The sequence below is a fragment of the Aquarana catesbeiana genome, linkage group LG06 (assembly GCF_042186555.1).
Source record: "Aquarana catesbeiana isolate 2022-GZ linkage group LG06, ASM4218655v1, whole genome shotgun sequence".
NCBI lineage: Eukaryota > Metazoa > Chordata > Amphibia > Anura > Ranidae > Aquarana > Aquarana catesbeiana.
In genome coordinates, this window is record NC_133329.1 from 71923690 (window position 1) to 71948776 (window position 25087).

At 47.2% G+C, this 25087-nt stretch overlaps 1 protein-coding gene across 1 annotated transcript in view; it reads left to right on the forward strand.

Annotated features, from left to right (window-relative positions):
- The window catches only part of LOC141147984 (uncharacterized), a gene marked incomplete at its 3' end in the record, with an annotated part of 183235 nt that overhangs the window by 109204 nt on the left and 48944 nt on the right, over positions 1–25087 (forward strand). Inside the window, 3 exon segments of the mRNA XM_073635139.1 lie at positions 735–1079; positions 5295–5603; positions 24717–25061. Coding sequence (XP_073491240.1) covers positions 735–1079; positions 5295–5603; positions 24717–25061 — 999 coding nt within the window.

The following is a 25087-nucleotide window of genomic DNA, read 5'->3' on the forward strand; positions in this document are numbered from 1 at the left end:
TATTTTTTTCCTATAAAAATAACAAACATGTTATACTTACCTGCTCTGTTACAATGGTTTTGCACAGAGCAGCCTGGATCCTCCTCTTCTCGGGTCCCTATTCTGTGCTCCTGGCCCCTCCCTCCTGTTGAGTGTCCCCACAACAAACAGCTTGCTATGGGGGGCACCTGAGCCGAGTCACAGCTCCCTGTGTCCATTCAGATACGGAGCCCTGACCTGCCTCGCCCCCTCTCTTCCCTGATTGTCTTCGATTGACAGCAGCGGCAGCCAATGGCACCGCTGCTGTGTCTCAGCCAATCAGGAGGGAGAATCTCGGATGGCTGAGACACTCATGGACATTGCTGGACAGAGAGGGACCCCAGGTAAGTGTTAGGGGGGCTGAGAGGGGCTGCTGCAAACAGAAGGATTTTTATCTTAATGATAAATCATTAAGATAAAAAAACTGTCTGCCTTTACAACCCCTTTAACAAACCAGGGAAAGAGTGAAAGGAAGCTGCTGGTGGAACCATTATTAAAATGAACCTATTGATTTGTCCTGCATGAATACATTTCCCATGCACATTTGCTCTGATAATTTCCTATGTTTATATATCTCAAACACTTGCATATGTATCTGTTACTTATCCTTCTGCATTTTTTTTTCATTTTGTATTATTGGAACTTGATAGAAAGCTTCTGATTAAAAAAAAGTTATTGCATAGGAAAAAATCTTTTTATGATATTATCTCTTTAAGATTTGCTTGCACGGCCAGAAGTCGGGATGATACGAATACCAAAATTGTTTGTCAATAAACCTACTCAACTGCAATGCACAATATCACAATTTTACCCTGATGAGCTGACAGTGAATTGGTTAATGAAAGAAAAGGGAAAGAAGGAATTTCCTATAACTAACAGTGAGAGATACAAAAGGCCTGACAGCAGATCTCAGCACCAACCAGATAAAACATTCACCCATACAGCACTTCTGGAGTTCACCCCATTACTAGAAGATGTGGGGTCAGAGGTCATCTGTAGAGTGAGCCATCCCAGCCTGAAGGAATCAACAGAGAGGACAACTGGACCCTTACAAGTGTTGGGTGAGTACAAAAGCTCTTCCTTGGTATCTTTAAAGGGTAGCTTCATTTTATAACAAAAGCAGAATTGTGACCCAGCTTCCACCCTCCTTTACCAAATTTGGAATTACAAGGACAGAGCTTAGATGCCGATTAATCAATTTTCTCATTGCCTGAACATTGCAGTGTTCCAGCCCAGACACTCTGCCATCCTCTAGAACAGGGGTCTCCAAACTTTCTAAACAAAGGGCCGCGTTACTGTCTTTCAGACCTTAGGTGGGCTGGACTGTGGCCTATGGGAGTAGAAAATGTTCCAGCATTACTGGAAGGAATAGTGCCCTATCTTTAGTATTAGGGGAGTACTAGTGCCCCATCAATGGTGTCAGTGGGAGGAATAGTGTCCCATTGTTTGTGTCATTGGAAGGCATAGTGCACCATTGTTGGTGTTATTAGAAGGAATAGTGGCCCAGGGACAGGCAAAAGGCAGGCAAAGGGTTGCATCCGGCCCCCAGGCTTCAGTTTGGAGATCACTGCTGTAGAATAATCCCACATGGCCATAGAATAAGCCCAGCTCTGTGCAAAATGGCCATTATTCTCCATAGTTAGGATAAGTACAGGCATATTGATGTATGGGGGTGCAGCAATGCCAAGAATCAAAAAACCTGCTCCTGGGCATGCCAAGTAGAGAGAAGTCAAAATTGCTGGCTTCCGATGTCTGTAAATGGGGGGATGCTGCGCCTTTTGTCCAAGTGTTGATACAATTACATTATATTAAAGCCCATCTTCAAGCGATCCCTTGGCCCCTACTGTCCCTTCTGCCCCTAAGTATGTATTTTACACTTTTCTTTACTGTACTTTCCTTTTCCTGATGTCTTCAGACTGATCACCTAATGTACAAGGTCCTTTTCCTCTTTGGGCCTTCACTGGGTGCTTGGTGGTCCTCAATAATGCATCATATCACTGTGAGTCCAGGGTACCATGGTCACGCCCCTCAGGGGCAGGTCCATGACATCCTGCATTCACAGTGTGTCCTCAGTCCTATAAATACTAGTAAATAAAATTCATAACTTCTAGGATTTGGATTTGTAAATCTTTAAAGGTAGTCTGTCAAAGTTCAAAACATTTGGTAAGAAGCAGTGGGCAGTGACTCTCTTGGACAACTACGACTGTCAAAGAATCTTTAGCATCCATCTCACGTCTGCATGTGTCAAATGCCTGGTCCCCTGATGCATGCTGTAGTTCTACTTGTGACCCCAATGTCTGCTGTGTCCAGCAGTGATGTAGAGGCTTGCAGATGGAACCACACACTGAACCAGCATTGGGAAAGCTACTTGCATGAGGGTTAAAGTGTTCTGAGCTGAGGAAGCTGCTTGGGTGAGTGGCAAAAAGTCTTCAGCCTTACCAAGGTATAGTCCGGTTGAATGTGACCAACTACTGCTAACTAGGGATGAGCCGAACACCCCCCTGTTCGGTTCGCACCAGAACATGCGAACAGGAAAAAAGTTCGTTCGAACACGCGAACACCGTTAAAGTCTATGGGACACGAACATGAATAATCAAAAGTGCTAATTTTAAAGGCTTATATGCAAGTTATTGTCATAAAAAGTGTTTGGGGACCTGGGTCCTGCCCCAGGGGACATGGATCAATGCAAAAAAAAGTTTTAAAAACGGCAGTTTTTTCAGGAGCAGTGATTTTAATAATGCTTAAAGTCAAACAATAAAAGTGTAATATCCCTTTAAATTTCATAGCTGGGGGGTGTCTATAGTATGCCTGTAAAGGGGCGCATGTTTCCTGTGTTTAGAACAGTCTGACAGCAAAATGACATTTTGAAGGAAAAAACACATTTAAAACTACCCGCGGCTATTGCATTGCCGACAATACACATAGAAGTTCATTGATAAAAACGGCATGGGAATTCCCCACAGGGCAACCCCGAACCAAAATTAAAAAAACAAATGACGTGGGGTTCCCCCTAAATTCCATACCAGACCCTTCAGGTCTGGTATGGATTTTAAGGGGAACCCCGCGTCAAAAAAAAAAAAAAAAAGCGGCGTGGGGTCCCCCCAAAAATCCATACCAGACCCTTATACGAGCACGCAACCTGGCAGGCCGCAGGAAAAGAGGGGGGACGAGAGTGCGGCCCCCCCCTCCTGAACCGTACCAGGCCACATGCCCTCAACATTGGGAGGGTGCTTTGGGGTAGCCCCCAAAACAGCTTGTCCCCATGTTGATGAGGACAAGGGCCTCATCCCCACAACCCTGGCCGGTGGTTGTGGGGGTCTGCGGGCGGGGGCTTATCGGAATCTGGAAGCCCTCTTTAACAAGGGGACCCCCAGATCCCGGCCCCCCCCCTGTGTGAAATGGTAAGGGGGTACTTACCCCTACCATTTCACTAAAAAACTGTCAAAAATGTTAAAAATGACAAGAGACAGTTTTTGACAATTCCTTTATTTAAATGCTTCTTCTATCTTCCTTCATCTTCTTCTGGTTCTTCTGGCTCTTCTGGTTCTTCCTCCGGCGTTCTCGTCCAGCATCTCCTCTGCGGCGTCTTCTATCTTCTTCTCCTCGGGCCGCTCCGCACCCATGGCATGGGGGGGAGGCTCCCGCTCTTCTCTTCATCTTCTTCTTCATCTCTTCTTCCTTCTTCATTTTCTTCTCCGGGCCGCTCCGCATCCATGCTGTGGCATGGAGGGAGGCTCCCGCTGTGTGACGGCATCTCTTCGTCTGACGGTTCTTAAATAACAGGGGGCGGGGCCACCCGGTGACCCCTCCCCCCGACGCACGGGACATGACGGGACTTCCCTGTGGCATTCCCCGTGACGTCACAGGGAAGTCCTGTCAAGTCACTGTGCGTCAGAGGGGGGTGGGGTCACCGGGTGGCCCCGCCCCCTGTTATTTAAGAACCGTCAGACGAAGAGACGCCGTCACACAGCGGGAGCCTCCCCCCCATGCCATGGGTGCGGAGCGGCCCGAGGAGAAGAAGATAGAAGACGCCGCGGAGGAGATGCTGGACGAGAACGCCGGAGGAGGAACCAGAAGAGCCAGAAGAACCAGAAGAAGATGAAGGAAGATAGAAGAAGCATTTAAATAAAGGAATTGTCAAAAACTGTCTCTTGTCATTTTTAACATTTTTGACAGTTTTTTAGTGAAATGGTAGGGGTAAGTACTCCCTTACTATTTCACACGGGGGGGGCCGGGATCTGGGGGTCCCCTTGTTAAAGGGGGCTTCCAGATTCCGATAAGCCCCCCGCCCGCAGACCCCCACAACCACCGGCCAGGGTTGTGGGGATGAGGCCCTTGTCCTCATCAACATGGGGACAAGGTGTTTTGGGGGGCTACCCCAAAGCACCCTCCCAATGTTGAGGGCATGTGGCCTGGTACGGTTCAGGAGGGGGGGGCCGCACTCCCGTCCCCCCCCTCTTTTCCTGTGGCCTGCCAGGTTGCGTGCTCGGATAAGGGTCTGGTATGGATTTTTGGGGGGACCCCACGCCGTTTTTTTTTTTGGCGCGGGGCTCCCCTTAAAATCCATATTGAATTTAGGGGGAACCCCACGTCATTTTTTTAAAAAATTTTGGCCGGGGTTCCCCTTAATATCCATACCAGACCTGAAGGGCCTTGTATGGAATTTAGGGGGACTCCCACATCATTTTTTTTTTTTTAACTTTGGTTCGGGGTTGCCCTGTGGGGAATTCCCATGCCGTTTTTATCAATGAACTTCTATGTGTATTGTCGGCAATGCAATAGCCGCGGGTAGTTTTAAATGTGTTTTTTCCTTCAAAATGTCATTTTGCTGTCAGACTGTTCTAAACACAGGAAACATGCGCCCCTTTACAGGCATACTATAGACACCCCCAGCTACGAAATTTAAAGGGATATTACACTTTTATTGTTTGACTTTAAGCATTATTAAAATCACTGCTCCTGAAAAAAACGGCCGTTTTTAAAACTTTTTTTTGCATTGATCCATGTCCCCTGGGGCAGGACCCGGGTCCCCAAACACTTTTTATGACAATAACTTGCATATAAGCCTTTAAAATTAGCACTTTTGATTTCTCCCATAGACTTTTAAAGGGTGTTCCGCGGCATTCGAATTTGCCGTGAATACCCCAAATTGTTCGCTGTTCGGCGAACAGCCAATGTTCGAGTCGAACATGAGTTCGACTCGAACTCGAAGCTCATCCCTACTGCTAACCTTTCCAAGGGCAATTTCCGATATATTTCATATTTTTCTTTTGCAGCTACGCCTGAACTCCATCAGCCAATACAACTCTCAGTCACAGACTCCGGGGATGTGGTGGGTTGTTTAACCCTTCTAAACTTTTACCCCCAAGATATAACGATTCATTGGACCTGCAATCCCATCCAATACAAGGAGAACATGCCAAAGAACAAGGTCATTGGCAATCAAAATGGCACATTTAGACTTGACAGTCAATATAAAATTCCAGGAAAACTCCTAGAGAACACAAAATTTATCATGAAAGTCACATGGAAACATGAAACCACGGAAAGGCCAGAATACAGAGAGATCTCCATACAAGATTCAGGTGAGATAAAACATAAAATTACCAGGCACACCATAGGACAATCAAGACAAGGTGACAAGTCCTCTTGTTGCTCCACCATTCACCAGTGAAATGGTGCTTTGTTCCCTCATTTGAGCTGTCATAGATACCCGATGCTTCCAGGCATGGGGAGGCATGAGACCTTCACCCCTTCCTTCACATGATGGTGGTGAGAGTCGTTAAATCGGTTGTTACTCCAACATTTCAGATTCCTGATATGTGGCTGCTATACCACTGCTATGCACTTGTATGGAAAAGTATCCTGTTCTGTTTGTATTGCTTCACACCCCACTGCACAGCCATTCACTGGGAAGCTCAGTGTGCTGCTGCTTCTCCTCCCTCCAGCTCTTATGCAGCTGAGAACAGAGGAAATGTGATACATTACAAAAAAAGCGACACAAAGTATTAATATATATTTTTTATATCTATACAAAAATGTTTTGCCTTTCATTTCTATTTTAAACTGAATGGGTTGTTTTACAAGGTGGTTGACCACTGCTCAGATTGTGAAATCGTGTGGTGAGGAGCTCGGTGAAGGTGAGTATTGCTGGTTGGTCCAGCCTGCATACGGATGCTGGCTCAGTGTAATATTCCAATATGCAGCTGATATGACCAAACCTGCTATTATCTTGTTGACAGAGCAAAGTGAAGGTAAGTATGCAGATTCTCATGCCCCCAGATTCAGAAACCCTAGCTGAAATCATTTGAAGTGCACACCAACGAGCCAGAAGTATACCAAGTTATCCATGGCAAAGCTTCAGTCACCACATAACTACAGGACAGCGACTTTCTTCCTTGGATGTACAGCAGCTTAATGGAATGATCAGGAGTGGTGAGAATCTACATACTTATCATCACTCTGCTCCATCAACAAGATAATAGCAGGTTTGGTTATATCAGCTGCACATTAGAACTTAAAGTGGTGTTCCGGCAGAAATTACCGTATTTATAGGCGTATAACACGCACTCCAATTTAGGAGGGAATTTTAAGGAAAAAAAAACTTTTAGGAGGGAAGTTGAAGGGAAAAAAACTTACATTTAAATGCCCATCATTGCAGCCTTCTCAGTGCAGCCATGTCAGTGCAGCCTTGTCAGTGCAGCCATGTCAGTGCAGCCATGTCAGTGCAGCCATGTCAGTGCAGCCATGTCAGTGCAGCCATGTCAGTGCAGCCTTGTCAGTGCAGCCTTGTCAGTGCAGCCATGTCAGTGCAGCCTTCCCCAGTGCAGCCTTCCCCAGTGCAGCCTTCCCCAGTGCAACCTTGCCCCAGTGCAGCCTTCGATCCTGTCCCTGCCCTCCTGGGCTTCAAAATCGCCGATTTGAAAATGGCGCCGCTGGCGCCGAGCTCCGCTCGGGACTACGAGTGGAGCCGAAAGTGAACAAGAGCCGCCGGGAAGAGCCGAGGACCGGCTCTGTGTATTTCGGCGCCATTTTCAAATCGTGGTCGGCGATTTTGAAGAAGTGACAGCTCGGGATCGCAGGGGATCGGCGTATAACACGCACCTGTGATTTTTCCCCTGATTTTAAGGGGAAAAAAGTGCGTGTTATACGCCGATAAATACGGTATACTTTTTAAATAAAAATACCCCCATAATACACAAGCTTAATGTATTCTAGTAAAGTTAGTCTGTAAACTAAGGTCTGTTTTGTTAGTTTATAGCAGTAGTTTGTTATTTTATAAACTTACAGCAGGCCGTGGTGATCCTAAGTGTGGGCATCTGAAGCCAGACTGTATTTCTTCCTGGATCTCATCCTTGCAGATCTCGCACATGCTCAGTGCAGCACAAGCAGTGTAATAGGTTTCAGGTCAGGTTTCCATAGCAACGGCAGTGTCAGAGGAAGTTGCCGCCCCTTCCCAGGAGCCACGCCAAACAGGAAATGATGCGATGGGCCGCGGCCAGGGAGGAGGAAGTGAAAAATGAATACAGCAGATCTACAGTAGGTGCTGAGAAAAAAAAATATCCAATTCGTTTACAGTGCACAGTTTAGTGAGGGATGCTGAAGAGTTGTAAAAGTGGGTGGAATTCCACTTTAAGGCCTGGTTCACACCTATGCATTTTTTAGTGCATTATCAGTTTTGCAGAAATACACCACAGTCCATTTAACATGGTTTCCTATGGGTCATGTTCACATCTGTGCTTTTCATGGAAAGGGCCAGGGATTTGTTTCTGGTTTTTGGTTCCATAGACTTCAATGGATCAAAAATGTGTATTGAAAAATGCAAAATGTACCTGGAATATGCAAACTGCAACCTGCATAAGTGTGAACCAGACCTTATACATCCATATGTAGGCTGGACCTACTGCTATCAGGAAAGTAGAGCATTGCACACTATGATCACTTGTAGATTTGTATAGATCTCACCATAGACTTTGATACAGCGTTAGTCCCATAGGACTGTGGACTGAGCCCATCAGGGCTAATTATTTATCAGCTGCTTTATTTCTCGAGAAGTTTTTACTCATACTAATGCCGCGTAAACATGATCAGACATTGATCGGACATTCCGACAACAAAATCCATGGATTTTTTCCGGCGGATGTTGGCTCAAACTTGTCTTGCATACACACAGTCACACAAAGTTGTTCGGAAATTCCGAATGTCGAGAATGCGGTGATGTACAACACGTACGACGAGCCGAGAAAAATGAATTTCAATAGTCCGTGCTGCTCTTCTGCTTGATTCCGAGCATGCGTGGCACTTTGTGCATCCGAATTGTGTACGATTCGGAATTTGTGCAAACGGATTTTGTTGTCGGAAAATTTGAGAACCAGATCTCAAATTTTGTGCGACGGAAATTCCGATGGAAACTGTCCAATGGAGCCTACACACGGTCGGAATTTCCGACAACAAGCTCCGATCGCACATTTTACATCGGAAAGTCCGACCGTGTGTATGGGGCATACAACTGGCAATTACACCGTATATCTCCTTGAGACCTTATCCATCATGGTCTCGGTGCAGGGCGCCCTTTTTTCATCGTAGGCTCCCTTTTTTTTTTTAGGGGAGGGAGTTGGGTTATATGGGTAGTTTGTAGGCCGGGGGAGCGGGAAGGAGACTTGGTATTATGGGGAGAGAATGAAGGAGGGAAGACCTTGGGGGGGGGGGGATCACTGGGTCTATTGTTACATTTGTTATATGGAGATTAATAAAATATTTTGTATCAGCCTTTAGTAGGTGTCAGATACATGTTTTATATTTTTGGTTTGCAGGTACTGACATCCAGCCACCTATAGGGTTACATGGGTCTGTTTTGTAGTAAAAGTCAGAATGAACAAGGATGACATATACCGTATGTGACATCCATTTACGACTCAGCAGGGCATCAGTCAGGGATCCCCGCTTAGACAAAACAGAAGGCACCCATGTGAAGGAGGCCATAAATTTAGTAATGTCCTATGCGTAAATTCATATAATTATGTGTAGGTCATCGCCAGCAGTGGCGGCACCTCTCTCCACTCCACCCCCTATATGGTAATGGATAGATTCATGCATAGCGGGTGCATGAATTACAGCGGCGTTTTTTTTTTTAAGCACCTGATTAGAGCCAGAGGCTCTAATAGGCTTCAAAATCGGACGGGCTCGGGATGCAGAGGATGCGCTCTGATCCCACTCATGTGTGTTACAACAGCGAATGAATGAAAATAAAACGGTTACAGCGCTGATAGACATGACCAAACAATAAAGTGCTGAGTGCTAAATAAATAAAATTAGATAAAATGTAAAATAGTGGACTAATTAGGTCACAAATATTGAGTAATAGGTGCAATCCAAACACAACTGCTAATCACCACAATGACATATATGGAGTGAAATAAATAAATACATATGAAAACCCTTAGTGCTGCCCAATTGAAAAAACGAACTAAAATAAAAGCTACCAAAAGCCAATAAACTGTTTGAAATAAAATAAAGGTGACATCTGATCACAAGATAGAGGTATACACATAGGAAATAGTCCCAAAATGACTAGCTCCAGCTGGACACAGGAAACTCAGACAGACAGCTTTGTGATGACACAGCGGCTCCTCAATCAATAGTGTCAGTCCGTCTCTATATGATCAGTCAAAGGTGCTTCTATAGTGGATAGATGGATAAAATGGCTGGCATTTCAAGACAGTAGAGCCATGGACCTTGCAATTGGTCACCCAAAATAAAGAGAAGAAAAAAATATAGTGAAGTACTGCGGGATGTAAAAGCCACTTGCGCTGCAAGCCGCTACTCACGCTCTCCTTGGTTGCAGTCAGGCATATCAGATGCTTCCGCGATCGCCGCTGGTAGCGTGCGTTCCACGGAGCCAGGAAGGTAAAAAGCGTCACTTGGCTGTGTGAAGGCCGGATGTGACGTCGATGCGTTTCACCCCTCCCCCAGGGCGTCAAAGGACCTTTGATGACAGTTCAAACAGTTTATTGGCTTTTGGTAGCTTTTATTTTAGTTCGTTTTTTCAATTGGGCAGCACTAAGGGTTTTCATATGTATTTATTTATTTCACTCCATATATGTCATTGTGGTGATTAGCAGTTGTGTTTGGATTGCACCTATTACTCAATATTTGTGACCTAATTAGTCCACTATTTTACATTTTATCTAATTTTATTTATTTAGCACTCAGCACTTTATTGCTTGGTCACATCTATCAGCGCTGTAATCGTTTTATTTTCATTTTACAAGTTTTATACTTTTTTACAGCAGCGATAGCTTTTAACTTGATTTTTTTTTTTTTTTGTTGCGAGCGCTGTCTCCTCACTCAATAACAGCGAATGAATATTCGCTGTTGAAAAAACTGATCCTCAACTCGGTCAATCAGAAGCAGGTTTGAGACCCGTTTTCCGATTGGCTGAAAAGAGAAGACTCCCCATTGGCTGCCGAGGAGGAGGGAGGAAACGGAAGGCGCCATGATAACCCGGAGAACAAGAGGCCGCAGGAGAACAGCAGGAGAACGGGAGGCCGCCAAGCAGGGGAAGCCACCGGTGATGGGATAAGGGCTACCGAGGAGGGTGGCATATTGTTTTCCGCCCCCCCCCCCCCCAAAAAAAAATATTCCACCGGCCACCACTGATTGCCAGTGTGAATGAGGTCTAACTGTTCCCTACTTTATAGAAGAAAGTTTTGCTTTTTTATACATACACTTATTTAGGGCTCATTTACAGTAGTGACTAGGACTGCCAATATAAAGCAATCTGTGTTTGAATTGCAGAGGTGTTTGACAGGCAGTGAGGAGGCAATATGTCGCCTTTTTATTGCCTGACGGATGTTGCTTGAGCCCCTGAAGGCTGCATCACCGTGCCACGTGCAATTGTGGGGAGGTTGCAGTGTGGCCCTATTCACTTAAATAGGTTGCATTTGGAAGGCAGTACTGCCCATGAAATGTGACAGAGGGTATAATTCCTGTCACAGCAATGTGTACACCCCTGGCTGCTGCCTTTACAGCTAATGGGAGAACAGTTGGGAGAGGGTGCTAAAAATTTGTCTCAACTGCGTGCTTTTTTCGCCTTTGATGCCCCGTACACACGGTCAGATTTTCCGATGGAAAATGTCCGATCGGAGCGTGTTGTCGGAAATTCCGACCGTGTGTGGGCTCCATTGGACATTTTCCATCGGATTTTCCAACACACGAAGTTGGAGAGCAGGAGATAAAATTTTCCGACAACAAAATCCGATCGCGTCAATTCCGACCGTGTGTGGCCTGTTCCGACGCACAAAGTGCCACGCATGCTCAGAAGAAATTCCGGCACGGAACAGCTCGTTCTGGTAAACTTAGCGTTCGCAATGGATACAGCACTTTCGTCACGCTGCAATGTCAAAAATGGTTTAATACAGCGCACTCTCTTCTTCTTTATAATGTGACAAGAATTAAGTAGTTTTGCTGCTCATATTCACACACACTTCTCAAAAACTTTTTTTTTGTCTTTTTTATTGGGATTCTCTGAATATATTGTTAGTTGTCACATCTGACAGAATGTTTTTTTTTTTGGGGGGGGGGGATTTTAAGCCTTTTTTGGTTTAGATTTTATGTTTGTATTTTTTCCAAGGCTGATCTTTGTTTAATGTTATTTTTATTTTTACTCCAGAATATTTTTGGGTGTGTTTTGTGTGTCAAGTTACCCCAACACCATTGATATCTTTTATTATTTAATCTCAAGGAGATTGTTTGTTGTTGGTGTCCCTTGTTCATTTCACATTATATATATTTGAAATGTACCTGAATCCTCACAAACCAACTGTCCTTTTTGAAGTAAAACACATAGGAGAGTATAATTCAAACAAAAATTCCTTTATTAAGGGCTCAGAACCAAACAAAGAGGAAGGCAACACTGGATCAACATGAGAAATTAGCGAAGCCTGGGACCCCCACGGCAGACATCAATTCTTGAACATCAAAATTGGTGGCCTGAGGAGTCCATATGTAAGGGAGGGCAGTCTGGTCCAGAAGTCTCAGAGATCGGGAAAGCAGCAGATGACATCTGTGTCCCCAGGCTGTGGTACCACAAGAGGCTGCATCTTTTGCCAGACCAGACTGGATCCAGGGTCCTCACTTTCTGGTCTTCCTTCCACACTTCCTTCCGGGCTGTGGCTGTGCTGTTGGAGATGTGGCAGGAGGAGGAGTAGGACCTGGAGGAGGAGGAGGACTGGGAGGACCTGGAGGAGAAGGAGGAGGAGGACCTGCAGGAGGAGGAGGAGGAGGAGGACCATCGCAAAGGTGTGTCCAGGGGCGGACTGACCATTCGGTCGATCGGACGCCGACCGAGGGCCCGCAGCCAGTAGGGGGCCCGGGAGACATGCTCGTCGGATCTAGGGGTATGCTGCTGGGCGTGCTGCGGTGGAGCCGTTCTGCCGACTGCCGCGGGGGGGGGGGGGGGGGGATGAGGCGGGCATCTCCTCTTTCAGTTTGGGATGCAGTGAGGGGAGTGGGAGGCGGCGATCAGCAGCTCTATGGTGCTCGCAGCATCTCCCGGGGACTTGTATTTCTCCTCCAGATTGTAGAGTGGAAAGGGGAGGGGCCTCTGACCCGGGCAGCTACAAGTTTCACTCTCTGCTTGTACGCTGTTGCCGACTGCTGCCCGGGTCAGAGGCCCCTCCCCTATCTACTGTTCAGAATCAGAAGGAGGACTACAAGCCCCAGTGAGATCCACAGGCACCATAGAACTGCCGATCGCCACCTCCCACCTCCCCCTTGGGTTGGAGGTGCACAGCCAGGTACAGGGGAACCTCTGGGGGGGTTAAGTCTGGGGACCCTGATGTATGGGGGGCTCTCTGGGGACCCTGATGTATGGGGGGCTCTCTAGGGACCCTGATGTATGGGGGGGGGCTCTCTGGGGACCCTGATGTATGGGGGGCTCTCTAGGGACCCTGATGTATGGGGGGGGGGCTCTCTGGGGACCCTGATGTAAGGACGAGGCTCTCTGGGGACCCTGATGTATGGGGGGAGGCTCTCTGGGGACCCTGATGTATGGGGGGGCTCTCTGGGGACCCTGATGTATGGGGGGAGGCTCTCTGGGGACCCTGATGTAAGGAGGAGGCTCTCTGGGGACCCTAATGTAAGGACGAGGCTCTCTGGGGACCCTGATGTATGGGGGGGGCTCTCTGGGGACCCTGATGTATGGGGGGGCTCTCTGGGGACCCTGATGTATGGGGGGGGCTCTCTGGGGACCCTGATGTATGGGGGGGGGCTCTCTGGGGACCCTGATGTATGGGGGGGGGCTCTCTGGGGACCCTGATGTATGGGGGGGCTCTCTGGGGACCCTGATGTATGGGGGGCTCTCTGGGGACCCTGATGTATGGGGGGGGCTCTCTGGGGACCCTGATGTATGGGGGGGGCTCTCTGGGGACCCTGATGTATGGGGGGGCTCTCTGGGGACCCTGATGTATGGGGGACTCTCTGGGGACCCTGATTTATGGGGGGCTCTCTGGGGACCCTGATTTATGGGGGGCTCTCTGGGGACCCTGATTTATGGGGGGCTCTCTGGGGACCCTGATGTATGGGGGGGCTCTCTGGGGACCCTGATGTATGGGGGGGCTCTCTGGGGACCCTGATGTATGGGGGAAGGCTCTCTGGGGACCCTGATGTATGGGGGGAGGCTCTCTGGGGACCCTGATGTATGGGGGGGCTCTCTGGGGACCCTGATGTATGGGGGGAGGCTCTCTGGGGACCCTGATGTAAGGAGGAGGCTCTCTGGGGACCCTAATGTAAGGACGAGGCTCTCTGGGGACCCTGATGTATGGGGGAAGGCTCTCTGGGGACCCTGATGTATGGGGGGAGGCTCTCTGGGGACCCTGATGTATGGGGGGGGCTCTCTGGGGACCCTGATGTATGGGGGGGGCTCTCTGGGGACCCTGATGTATGGGGGGGGCTCTCTGGGGACCCTGATGTATGGGGGGGCTCTCTGGGGACCCTGATGTATGGGGGGGCTCTCTGGGGACCCAGATCTTTGGGGGGCTTTCTGGGGACCCAGATCTATGGGGGGCTCTCTGGGACCCTGATGTATAGGGGGGCTCTCTGGGGAGTTGACCCTGATGTATGTGGGGCTCTCTGGAGACCTTGATGTATGGGGGGGCTCTCTGGAGACCTTGATGTATGGGGGGGCTCTCTGGGGACCTTGATGTATGGGGGGGCTCTCTGGGGACCTTGATGTAAGGGGGGTTTCTCTGGGGACCCTGATGTAAGGAGGGGGCTCTCTGGGGACCTTGATGTAAGGAGGGGGCTCTCTGGGGACCCTGATGTAAGGAGGGGGCTCTCTGGGGACCCTGATGTAAGGAGGGGGCTCTCTGGGGACCCTGATGTAAGGAGGGGACTCTCTGGGAACCCTGATGTAAGGAGGAGGCTCTCTGGGGACCCTGATGTAAGGAGGAGGCTCTCTGGGGACCCTGATGTTTGGGGGGGCTCTCTGGAGACCCTGATGTATGGGGGGCTCTCTGGGGACCCTGATGTATGGGGGGGGGGCTCTCTGGGGACCCAGATCTATGGGGGGCTCTCTGGGGACCCAGATCTATGGGGGGCTCTCTGGGGACCCAGATCTATGGGGGGCTCTCTGGGACCCTGATGCATGGGGGGGCTCTCTGGGGAGTGGACCCTGATGTATGTGGGGCTCTCTGGAGACCTTGATGTATGGGGGGGCTCTCTGGGGACCTTGATGTAAGGGGGGGCTCTCTGAAGACCTTGATGTAAGGGGGGCTCTCTGGGGACCCTGATGTATGGGGGGTTTCTCTGGGGACCCTGATGTAAGGAGGGGGCTCTCTGGGGACCCTGATGTAAGGAGGGGGCTCTCTGGGGACCCTGATGTAAGGAGGGGGCTCTCTGGGGACCCTGATGTAAGGAGGAGGCTCTCTGGGGACCCTGATGTAAGGAGGAGGTTCTCTGCGGACCCTGATGTAAGGGGAGGCTCTCTGGGGACCCTGATGTAAGGGGAGGCTCTCTGGGGACTTGTTTACATAGGCAGACCACAGTTCTGCCTCTGTTGGAAACGATCGTCGGGGCCTGGCGGACATGGGGTCCTCCGGACCCGCTGGTTAGCTCTCGGTGTGTCCAATCACAGCGGCAGCAGGTCAAACAGCATGCAGACCCGCAAGTGCAGAATCAAGTACCTGTACATGATTCTGCTCACAGGAGACGCAGCCCTGCAGTAAATGTATGTGGTTAAAGTGAGTTTATTTTTCTTTAATCTTTAAACATTTATTTTGAACATGAAGTAGAGAAATTCTGTGACCAATGCATGTAATGTAGCAGTGCAATATATACGTGGGGCTTTGTGAGGGTGTGGCTTGTGTGTGGGTGGGTGGGGACTAAGGGGGCCCCATGAGCCCCTATTGCCCGGGGGCCCCATGAGTTGTCAGTCCGCCCCTGGGTGTGTCTGAGCTGTAATTTGGCCCCCATACTTTTCTCAAGAGCCTCCAATATGAGCAACTCACACATGACTTGTTGTCCCTCCTCCATCCTCTGCATTTTATAGGCAATGGTGGCAGCAATGTCCTCCTGCACGGTGTGTCGTGCTCCCAGGACCTCTGTAGCCCTCCGAAAGAGTCCTCTGCCAGCCTCCTCTAGGGCACTCCTCCTGCCACTTTCTCTTTCCAGGGGGGGTGGAGGGACCTGCAGATCAGCAGCCGGCTAGGCCCGGCCACCTCCTGGCTGAGACTTCCCTGTGTATGAAAAAGGGACATGGTTTTAGTTTTTGCTTCATCAATCACAATCCTAAATTAGTACTCCCAACTAACATCTAGTTAACATCATTGATTGTACAAGCAGAAATATTTAGAGGAATGCTATACCTGGCTCAATCTGGGCTCCTCCATGTGTTGCCTGGAAGGCCCAGGTTGGGCATCAGAAGCCTCAGCTGGGGGGGGAGGAAGTGTGGAAGGAAGACTGGAGAGGGATGGCCTGGGTTCAGTCTGGCCTGCCAGAAAATGCAGCCTGTTGTAGTACCACATCCTGGGGACATAGATGTCATCTGCTGCTCCGGATCTCAGCAAATCCTGGACCTTCTTGCGCTCCCTTACATATGTGCTCCTCAGGCCACCAATTAAGATCTTCAAATATGTGATGTCTGCCGTGGGGATCACCTGCTTCACAATTTCCAACAATTGATCCAGTGCTGCCTTCCTCTTTGCTTGGTTCTTGTAATGTGGGTGGTTTATCTCCCACAGACATGGCAGCTCCCTGAACATATCAATGAATAGTGACATGAAGTCATTGTCTTTCAATAGCATATCCATGTTCACTGCAAGACACAACACAAGACAAAGCCTAATGTCAGACAAAACTCTCCTAATCTTGTTACAATATAGGCCTCAATGTAGAAGCAATATAGGCACAAGTTTGTCTCTTACCTTCGTTCTTACGATCGGCGCGTCCAATGCTCCTTCCTCCGCTCACAGATCGTACGTAATACGCACGTGTGTTACGCTTTATATACACTGCGCATGCGTGTAACTCCGCCCGCCCCTGACGTTCTTTCTATTCTATTCCCCGCCCCTTTTCGTTCGGCGCAGTGGGGGAAGAGCACATGGCAGAATCACAGCAGGTGCGTGATAATTACAGGAACGAGGAGGAGGAGGAAAGCCCGGATCCTGACACGTCCCGATCCAGAAGGAGACGATTTAAGGCCACAAATATGTCCTTTGGGGAGATGTTGGAGATGGTCGACATCCTGAAGAAGGCCGACTATGACGGGAAGTATGGGCCTTACCCCAACCCGAATATCAGAAAGGCCAAGATCATGGCGAAAGTGGTCAAAAGTCTTCACAGGAATTTCGGGGTACGACGATCGAAAGATCAGCTCAGGAAGCGGTGGTCGGACCTGAAATTAAGAGAGCCAGAGCAGTACCGAAAGATCCGGAGAGTGCTGCAAAAAAGTAAGTAGTTGTGCTGTGATCCTATTCTTTTTGTCTTTATTACGTTCGTGCTGCTCCATATGCTTTTCTTAATTGTACAGTTTAAAAAGGCAACTTTACTGTTCATGGGCCCATTATTCGTGCGTATCAAACATTTTTCTTTCGGCCTCTAAAACACCATTATTTAAGCCATATGCATTTTCCCACATTTTTTAGGGCCTACTTGGATGCCAAATATTTGTTTGTGTAGATGGGTTTGTTCCTAGAATGAAATGCAAACTAGATTCTGTGTAAGGAGAGGACACTGAGCAGCTGTTTTCACATCTGGACACTGGAGCACTAGTGTGGGACACAAGAACACCCTTTTTATTAGGGGGGGCACACAGGTGCTCCAGTGTATACTATAGGGGGGTCTCCATCTGTGAAGCTTGTACTAAACAGGTCAAGTATTGCAGCTTGACAAAGGGCAATAAAAAAAAAAGACATCTTGGAACTCGGCTAAAATTGACAATTGTACCCTACTTCCAAGCAATGTTTCCTATTTATAGTTCTGCCATCAAATATCTGTGTGCTAATTATACCATTTTTGTTTTACATAGGGGAGCAAAGACTCGGAGGACACCCCTCATCCGAGGAGACCACAGACCCACCACCTATGGAAGAAGGTGAAATAGCCCCAAACCAAGAAGTCCAGGAGGAAGAAGAAGATGTTGTGGAAATTGCCACCACAACAGGTGAGTGTCTGCGACCACAGGCTCAGGTAAGAGATGGATGGTGGCAGATTTTTGAGACCTGTTTTTGTTTGTTTTCTCTCTTTTTAGGTGATCGTGATGTTAGGGATCGAGATCCGTTCACATCTGAAAGTGCCCAGATCCTGATCGGGGAGATCATGGGGTGTAATGTCGAATTGGAAAACATCCAGAAACAAATTAATGATGTGATTAAAAAAAATAATAACATCATTGATGTTTTGGGGCGAATTTAAAACCCTACAAAATCACTTTTTTTTGGTGTGGTCCAATGTTTTAAATCTTTTTGCAATGTTTTGAAAAGCCAAATTTGGAGGATGCACACAGTGTGACAACATGTGCTATCTGCCATCACGGGAGATCAATGGACGTGTTTTGGGGGTGCAACCCCTTCCTCAATTATAAAGTAGCGGTGAGGAAGGGCTTGCTCCCCCAAAACACGTCCCTTGATCCCCCGTGATGGCAGATAGCACATGTTGACATTCGTAAATTGGTGTGCATCTTCCAAATTTGGCTTTTCCAGGGGTGATTCCCCCCATCTGAACGCAATATCAAACACAGTTCCTAAATACTGATGTCTGATATTGCCTTCAGGTTTTACCAAATGTGAACTTTGTAAGTTCAAGTTTTTTGTCTTTCTTGTTGGTTTTACACAGGCCTGTTTTATCGTAAATGGACATTTCTATTTTTGATAATGCCACCCCAAAAATTGTTATACAACAAACATGTTGGTTTGTTTTAAAAACCTTTGGTAAATGCACATGTGATTGTGCAGGTATTAAAAAGATTGTTAATCAAGAATGTGTGGATTATTGTCTCAACGCTACAACACTTTTGGGGTGATGTAATTGCTGCTTTCTGTGAAAATGGGGGTTATTTCCTAAGGGCAAATCCACTTTGCACTACAAGTGCAGTTTCAGTGCAGTTGTAAGTGCACTTGTAGTGAAATGTGTTTTTGCATTTAGTAAATAACAGCCAACAGTGCTTGGTATAAGGTTACACAATCACGCCATTTTCTGCACTCAACACATTTCTGTCAGGGTCAGCTAAAACAAACACAAGCAGTAAATGTCCACAAAGAATTTCTTTTTTTTTTTTATTATAAAAAGGCTTCACAAATTGTCTGGCATATTGATGGCCCCCCTACCCGCAAAGAACTCCAGGTAGCGTAACCGGACATCATGGGCACTCAGGGAGGGCAAGCCAGGACGGCCGCTTTCAAGCGCTGTCAGTGTGGTTTTTTGTACCATTCCGGCCTCAGGCCCAACTGAGCCAGCATAGTTGGCCGAATGTTTCCTTAAAAAGTTATGGAGAATACAGCACGCAAGTATAATATGGTTCAATTTATACTCCGCCATATGGATGGGTGTCAGAAATAGGCAAAACCGGCTGGCCAGGATTCCAAATGTGTTCTCAACCACCCTTCGGGCTCTGGCCAGCCGGTAATTAAAAACCCTCTGTTCCGGGGTGAGGGTCCTCATCGGGAATGGCCGCATCAGGTGGTCCCCCAGCGCAAACGCTTCATCAGCAACGAACACGAATGGGAGTCCTTCCACATTGTCCTCTGGAGCTGGCAAGTCCAAGCTGCCATTCTGGAGACGCCTGTAGAACTCTGTCTGGGCGATGACTCCACCATCGGACATCCGGCCATTCTTCCCCACGTCCACATACAGGAAGTCGTAATTAGCCGACACCACCGCCAACATCACAATACTATTGAACCCCTTATAGTTGAAATAGTACGACCCCGAGTTGGGTGGTGGGACGATGTGGACGTGTTTCCCATCAATTGCCCCTCCGCAGTTAGGAAAGTCCCACAGCTGGGCAAAGTGGGAGGCCACAGTCTGCCATTCCTGTGGCGTGGAAGGAATCTGTTGAGGAAAAAACAATAAACATTACTATTTTTGATCAGAAACATGGCAAGCAGATTAGACACAAACATTATGGGTCAACCTCCAGATAGCATTTATTAAGGGGAATTTAACAACGCCAAAGTATAAGGTACACCTATCATATTACCCCTCCCCCCCCCTCTCATGGGCCATTTCTAACATTATAGGGGGTGTGTGGAAATCTTGGACAGGTAACCCTCTTCACTTCATTGAGAGATGAATGCCTAAATACAGGGTATTACTTGGAACATCCCCTCCTTAGTTACACTATTGGCAGCCCACTGGACAGGTAAGAAGTGTCATAATACAAAGATATAAATACACACTGTACACATTTGAGCATATTTGGACATTATGCTATTACCTGTCAAGATAATAATAGGATAAAAAAACTTTAAACAGTACCATTGGAAAGTATACAGGCAGGCCCTTGCACTACATGCTTTGGGGAATTCATCCATAAATCTAAGCACTAAACAGATGGGTATAGTGTGTATGGGTTTGGCAAAGTCAGCAGATAGATGATTGAGGATAGAGAATTGGGATCAGCTGACTTAGCAGTTGGGGGAGGGAGGGTTACTAAAAATTATTTGGGAACACCACAAAAAAAAGCCTCTGCCACTCTGCCAGAATTTAAAGCAAAAATAACATTTCAAAATATTTTAGGGGGTGTTTGGGGTAAAGCACTACTATGGAGCTGATAAAATACATTGTTAAGTGACTACATGAGGTGAATATAGGGCCAGGAGACACCATGCTGGGGAGGTTATTGAAGGGCAAATATGTATGAAGGACCTAAAATAATAATTACATAAAAATCCAGCATGCATGAGGACAAAGGGGACATTCACAGCATATTACAATCATGGTCATTAGGGAATGAGGAAAGAAATACAATATATTATCAAACATTCAATACAATAAAATGTGATATTAAAGGATAAAAATCTTACCTTCATATACTCCTTCTGCAGGACCTGGATGATGGCAGAACAGGTCTCTGGGATAATGATCCCCAGAGCCTGGGGGGAGATGCCAGTCGAGAACTTGAGGTCCTGCAGGCTTCTCCCTGTCGCCAAATACTGCAGGGTAGCGACCAGCCTCTGCTCCGGGATGATGGCTTGCCTCATGCAGGTATCCCGCCTGCTGATATAGGGGGTCAGCGAAGCCAACAAACGGTGAAACACGGTGTCCGTCATCCTGAGAAAGTTCCTGAAATCATCAGGAATATTCTCACGGAGCAAAGGCATATGACAGAACTGGTCACACTGAAGCAACCAATTCTTGGTCCATGAACTCCTCCCCACCCTGTTCATGGATTGGACTTGTGTCAAGGTCAGGACCCCAGCACCAAGTCCCCGCACAGCACGAACTCTACGAGGAGTACGCATACGCAACATGGCTAGAAAACGGTCGGCTGCTCAGAACGAAGTAACAGAACGCACTGAAGAACAACAAGGCCTGTGAAGAGCGACCTGAAAAACAGTAACGAACGAACAAGAACACAATGACAAGTCAAGGGTACTTGCTGCACGCACTGAAGAGCAGATACAAACCCACAAGCACAAACTGAACGTCAGAAAACGATCTGAAAGCCACGAGTCTGAAAAAGCGCGAATCGTCTCTCACCAAACTTTTACTAACACGAGATTAGCAAAAGGAGCCCAAAGGGTGCCGCGCTTGGTTCTGAACTGGCCTTTTCTAGTCTCGTCGTACGTGGTGTACGTGACCGCGTGGTTGGCGATTGGAAATTCCGACAACTTTGTGCGACCGTGTGTACGCAAAACAAGTTTGAGCCAACATCCGTCGGAAGAAATCCTAGGATTTTGTTGTCGGAATGTCCGAACAAAGTCCGACCGTGTGTACGGGGCATGACAGTGTAATAAAGATCAAAGAGTGGAAACGACTGGATTATTGTATTATACATGCAGTATATAAGTAATGATGTATGGGCTAGTAAAATGATTCGATCCTGATGTAGGGTAGTTGTATAGTGTGGATTTAGTGTGGATGTATTATTACCTGAAAAGGGTTTTGGGAGGGGATAATATAATATAAATTGGACTTCAATGTTTTCAGTGGAGAAATCTAAAAGTGAGATAAAAGATGAGGTTAGGAGGAGCAGGGTGTAATACAAAGTATATATAGTAATGTGCAAAAGTTTTAGGCAGTTGTGAAAAATGCTGTAAATTAAGAATGCTTTGAGAAAGAGAAATGTTATTCATTTATTTTTCATTAATTAACAAAATGGAAAATAAATGAACAGAAGAGTAATGCAAATCACATCAGTATTTGGTGTGACCACCCTTTGCCTTCAAACCAGCATCAATTCTTCTGGGTACACTTATGCCGCGTACACACGACCGGACTTTACGGCATACTTTGCCCGGCGGACTTATTGACGGACTTTCCGAATGAACGGACTTGCCTACACATGATCAACCAAAGTCCGACGGATTCGTATGTGATGACGTACGACCGGACTAAAACATGGAAGTTCATAGCCAGTAGCCAATAGCTGCCCTAGCCTCGGTTTTTGTCCATCGGACTAGCATACAGACGAGCGGACTTTTCGACCAGACTCGAGTCCGCCGGATAGATTTGAAACATGTTTCAAATCTAATGCCGCGTACACACAAGCGGACTTTACGGCAGACTTTGCCCGGCAGACTTTTCGACAGACTTTACGACGGACTTTCTGAATGAACGGACTTGCCTACACACAATCAACCAAAGTCCGTCGAATTCGTACGTGATGACGTACGACCGGACTAAAACAAGGAAGTTCATAGCCAGTAGCCAATAGCTGCCCTAGCGTGGCTTTTTGTCCGTCGAACTAGCATACAGACGAGCGAACTTTTCGACCGGACTCGAGTTCGACGGAAAGATTTAAAACATGTTTCAAATCTAAGTCCGTCCAACTTTTGAGAAAACAAAGTCCGCTGGAGCCCACAAACGATCGAATTGTCCGACGAAATCCCGTCTGCCGGGCAAAGTCTGCCGTAAAGTCCGCTCGTGTGTATGCGGCATAAGTCCGCTAGAGCCCACACACGATCGAATTGTCCGACGGAATCCGGTATGCCGGACCAAGTATGCCGTAAAGTCCGATCGTGTGTACGCGGCATTACACACAGTTTTTGAAGGAACTCGGCAGGTAGGTTGTGCCAAACGTTTCGGAGAACTAACCTCAGATCTTCTGTGGATGTCGGCTGCCTCAAATCCTTCTGTCTCTTCATGTAATCCCAAACAGACTTCATGATCTTGAGATCAGGATTCTGTGGGGGTCAAACTATCACTTACAGGACTCCTTGTTTTTCTTTACACTGAAGATAGTTCTTTATGACATTGGCTGTATGTTTGGGGTGGTTGCCCTGCTGCAGAATAAATTTGGGGCCAAACACACATCTCCCTGATGGTACTGTATGGCATGATGGATAAATATCTGCCTGTATTTCTCAGTATTGAGGACACCATTGATCCTGACCAAATCTTCCTCCATGAAGATCACTTTTGGCCAGACTTCTCCGGACAGTGGATGGGGGTACCTGGGTCCCACTGGTTTCCCCAGTTCTGTGCTGATGGCACTGCTGGACATCTTCTGATGTGGAAGGGAAGTAAGTATGATGTGTCTTTCATCTGCTGCATTGTTTCCTTGGCTGATGATTGTGTCTACGGTCCTCTGTCCTTTAAGATGTACATCTCATGCCGCATACACACTGTTGGAATTTCCGACAGAAAAAGTCAGTTGGGAGCTATTGGTCGGATATTCCGACCATGTGTATGCCCCATCGGACTTTTTCTGTCAGAATTTACGACGGACTTATGCCGCGTACACACGGGCGGACTTTTCGACTGGACTGGTCCGACAGACTTTCCAGCGGACTTTCGACAGACTTTTGACGGACTTCCGACGGACTTTTTAACAAACGGACTTGCCTACACACGATCACACCAAAGTCCGACGGATTTGTACGTGATGACGTACACCAGACTAAAATAAGGAAGTTGATAGCCAGTAGCCAATAGCTGCCCTAGCGTCGGTTTTTGTCCGTCGGACTAGCATACAGATGAGCGGATTTCTGGGTCCCGCGGAGTTACGACGTAAAGATTTGAAGCATGTTCCAAATCTAAAGTCCGTCAGATTTGCGACTGGAAAAGTCAGTTGAAGGTCCGGTGAAGCCCACACACGATCGGATTGTCCGCCAGACTTGGTCCGTCAGCGTCCGTCAGACCAGTCCGGTCGAAAAGTTCGACTGCGTGTACGCCCCATTAGATATAGAACATGTTCTAAATCTTTCCATCGGAAATGCCAACAGAGGTTATCCCGTTGGCAAGTCCAACCGTGTGTACGGGGCATCAGAGTCTTTTAAAAATATCCATACTCCCCGCAGCCACCACCAATTGTGGGAGAAAGTTCCACATCCTTATTGCCCTAACAGTGAAGAACCCCCATGCAGTTTAAGGTTAAACCGCTTCTTCTCCAGTCTCATTGTGTGGCCCCGTGTCCTTTTACAACCCCTATGACTAAATAGTTTATTTCCTATGCTGGGATCCCCATTGAGATATTTGTAGATCGCTATCATGTCCTCTCTCAAGCGTATTTGCTCCAGAGAGAACAAATTTAATGTTTGCAGCCGTTCCTCATAATTGAGGTCCTCCGGTCCCTTTATTAGTTTAGTTGTCCTTCTTTGGACTCTCTCCAGTTCCAGCACATCCCTTCTGAGGACTGGTGACCAGAACTGGACAGAATAGAATACTCCAGATGAGGCCGGACCAGAGTTTTATAAAGTGGCAGAATTATAGTTTTGTCCCTGAAGTATATCCCCTTTTTTATGTATGCTAATATTCTGCCTGCTTTGGCAGATGCAGCTTGACATTGCATGCTATTACTCAATCTGTCATCTATTAGCACCCCCAGATCCTTCTCCATCATTGATTCTCCCAGCTGTTCTCCACCTAGTGAATATTTTTTATTTATTGTTTTTTGACCCCAAGTGCATTACTTTACATTTCTCCACATTAAACCTCATTTGCCATACACAAGGGTGTAATTGTGGGTCAGAACTTTACATTGTACACAAACCTACAACTGTGTTCCTAAAAATGTATGATTTTGTATTAACACGTTTTAGATTTTCCATGGCGTCCGAGAATTGAGGATATGAGACCTCTCATTCTGCAAGTCGGTCAGGAGACCAAAGTGACCTGTAAAATCTCCAGTTATTTCCCGGGAAACCTGAGAGTGACTTGGCTGGAAAAGAGAGGGAAAACTTTACCTGTTATTATAAATAAATCTTCCAAGTACCATATACCTGATATAAGACATGAGAGAATGGCTGATAACACCTATCAGTGCTCCCCTTCCTTATCCTTCACACCAATATCAGACAAGGAAGATCTGGAATTTATCTGCAGAGTGGAACATCCCAGCCTGGAACACCCAATAGAACGAAGCACAGGACCACCTATGATAAATGGTGAGTTTTATAACAGAAATAAATGT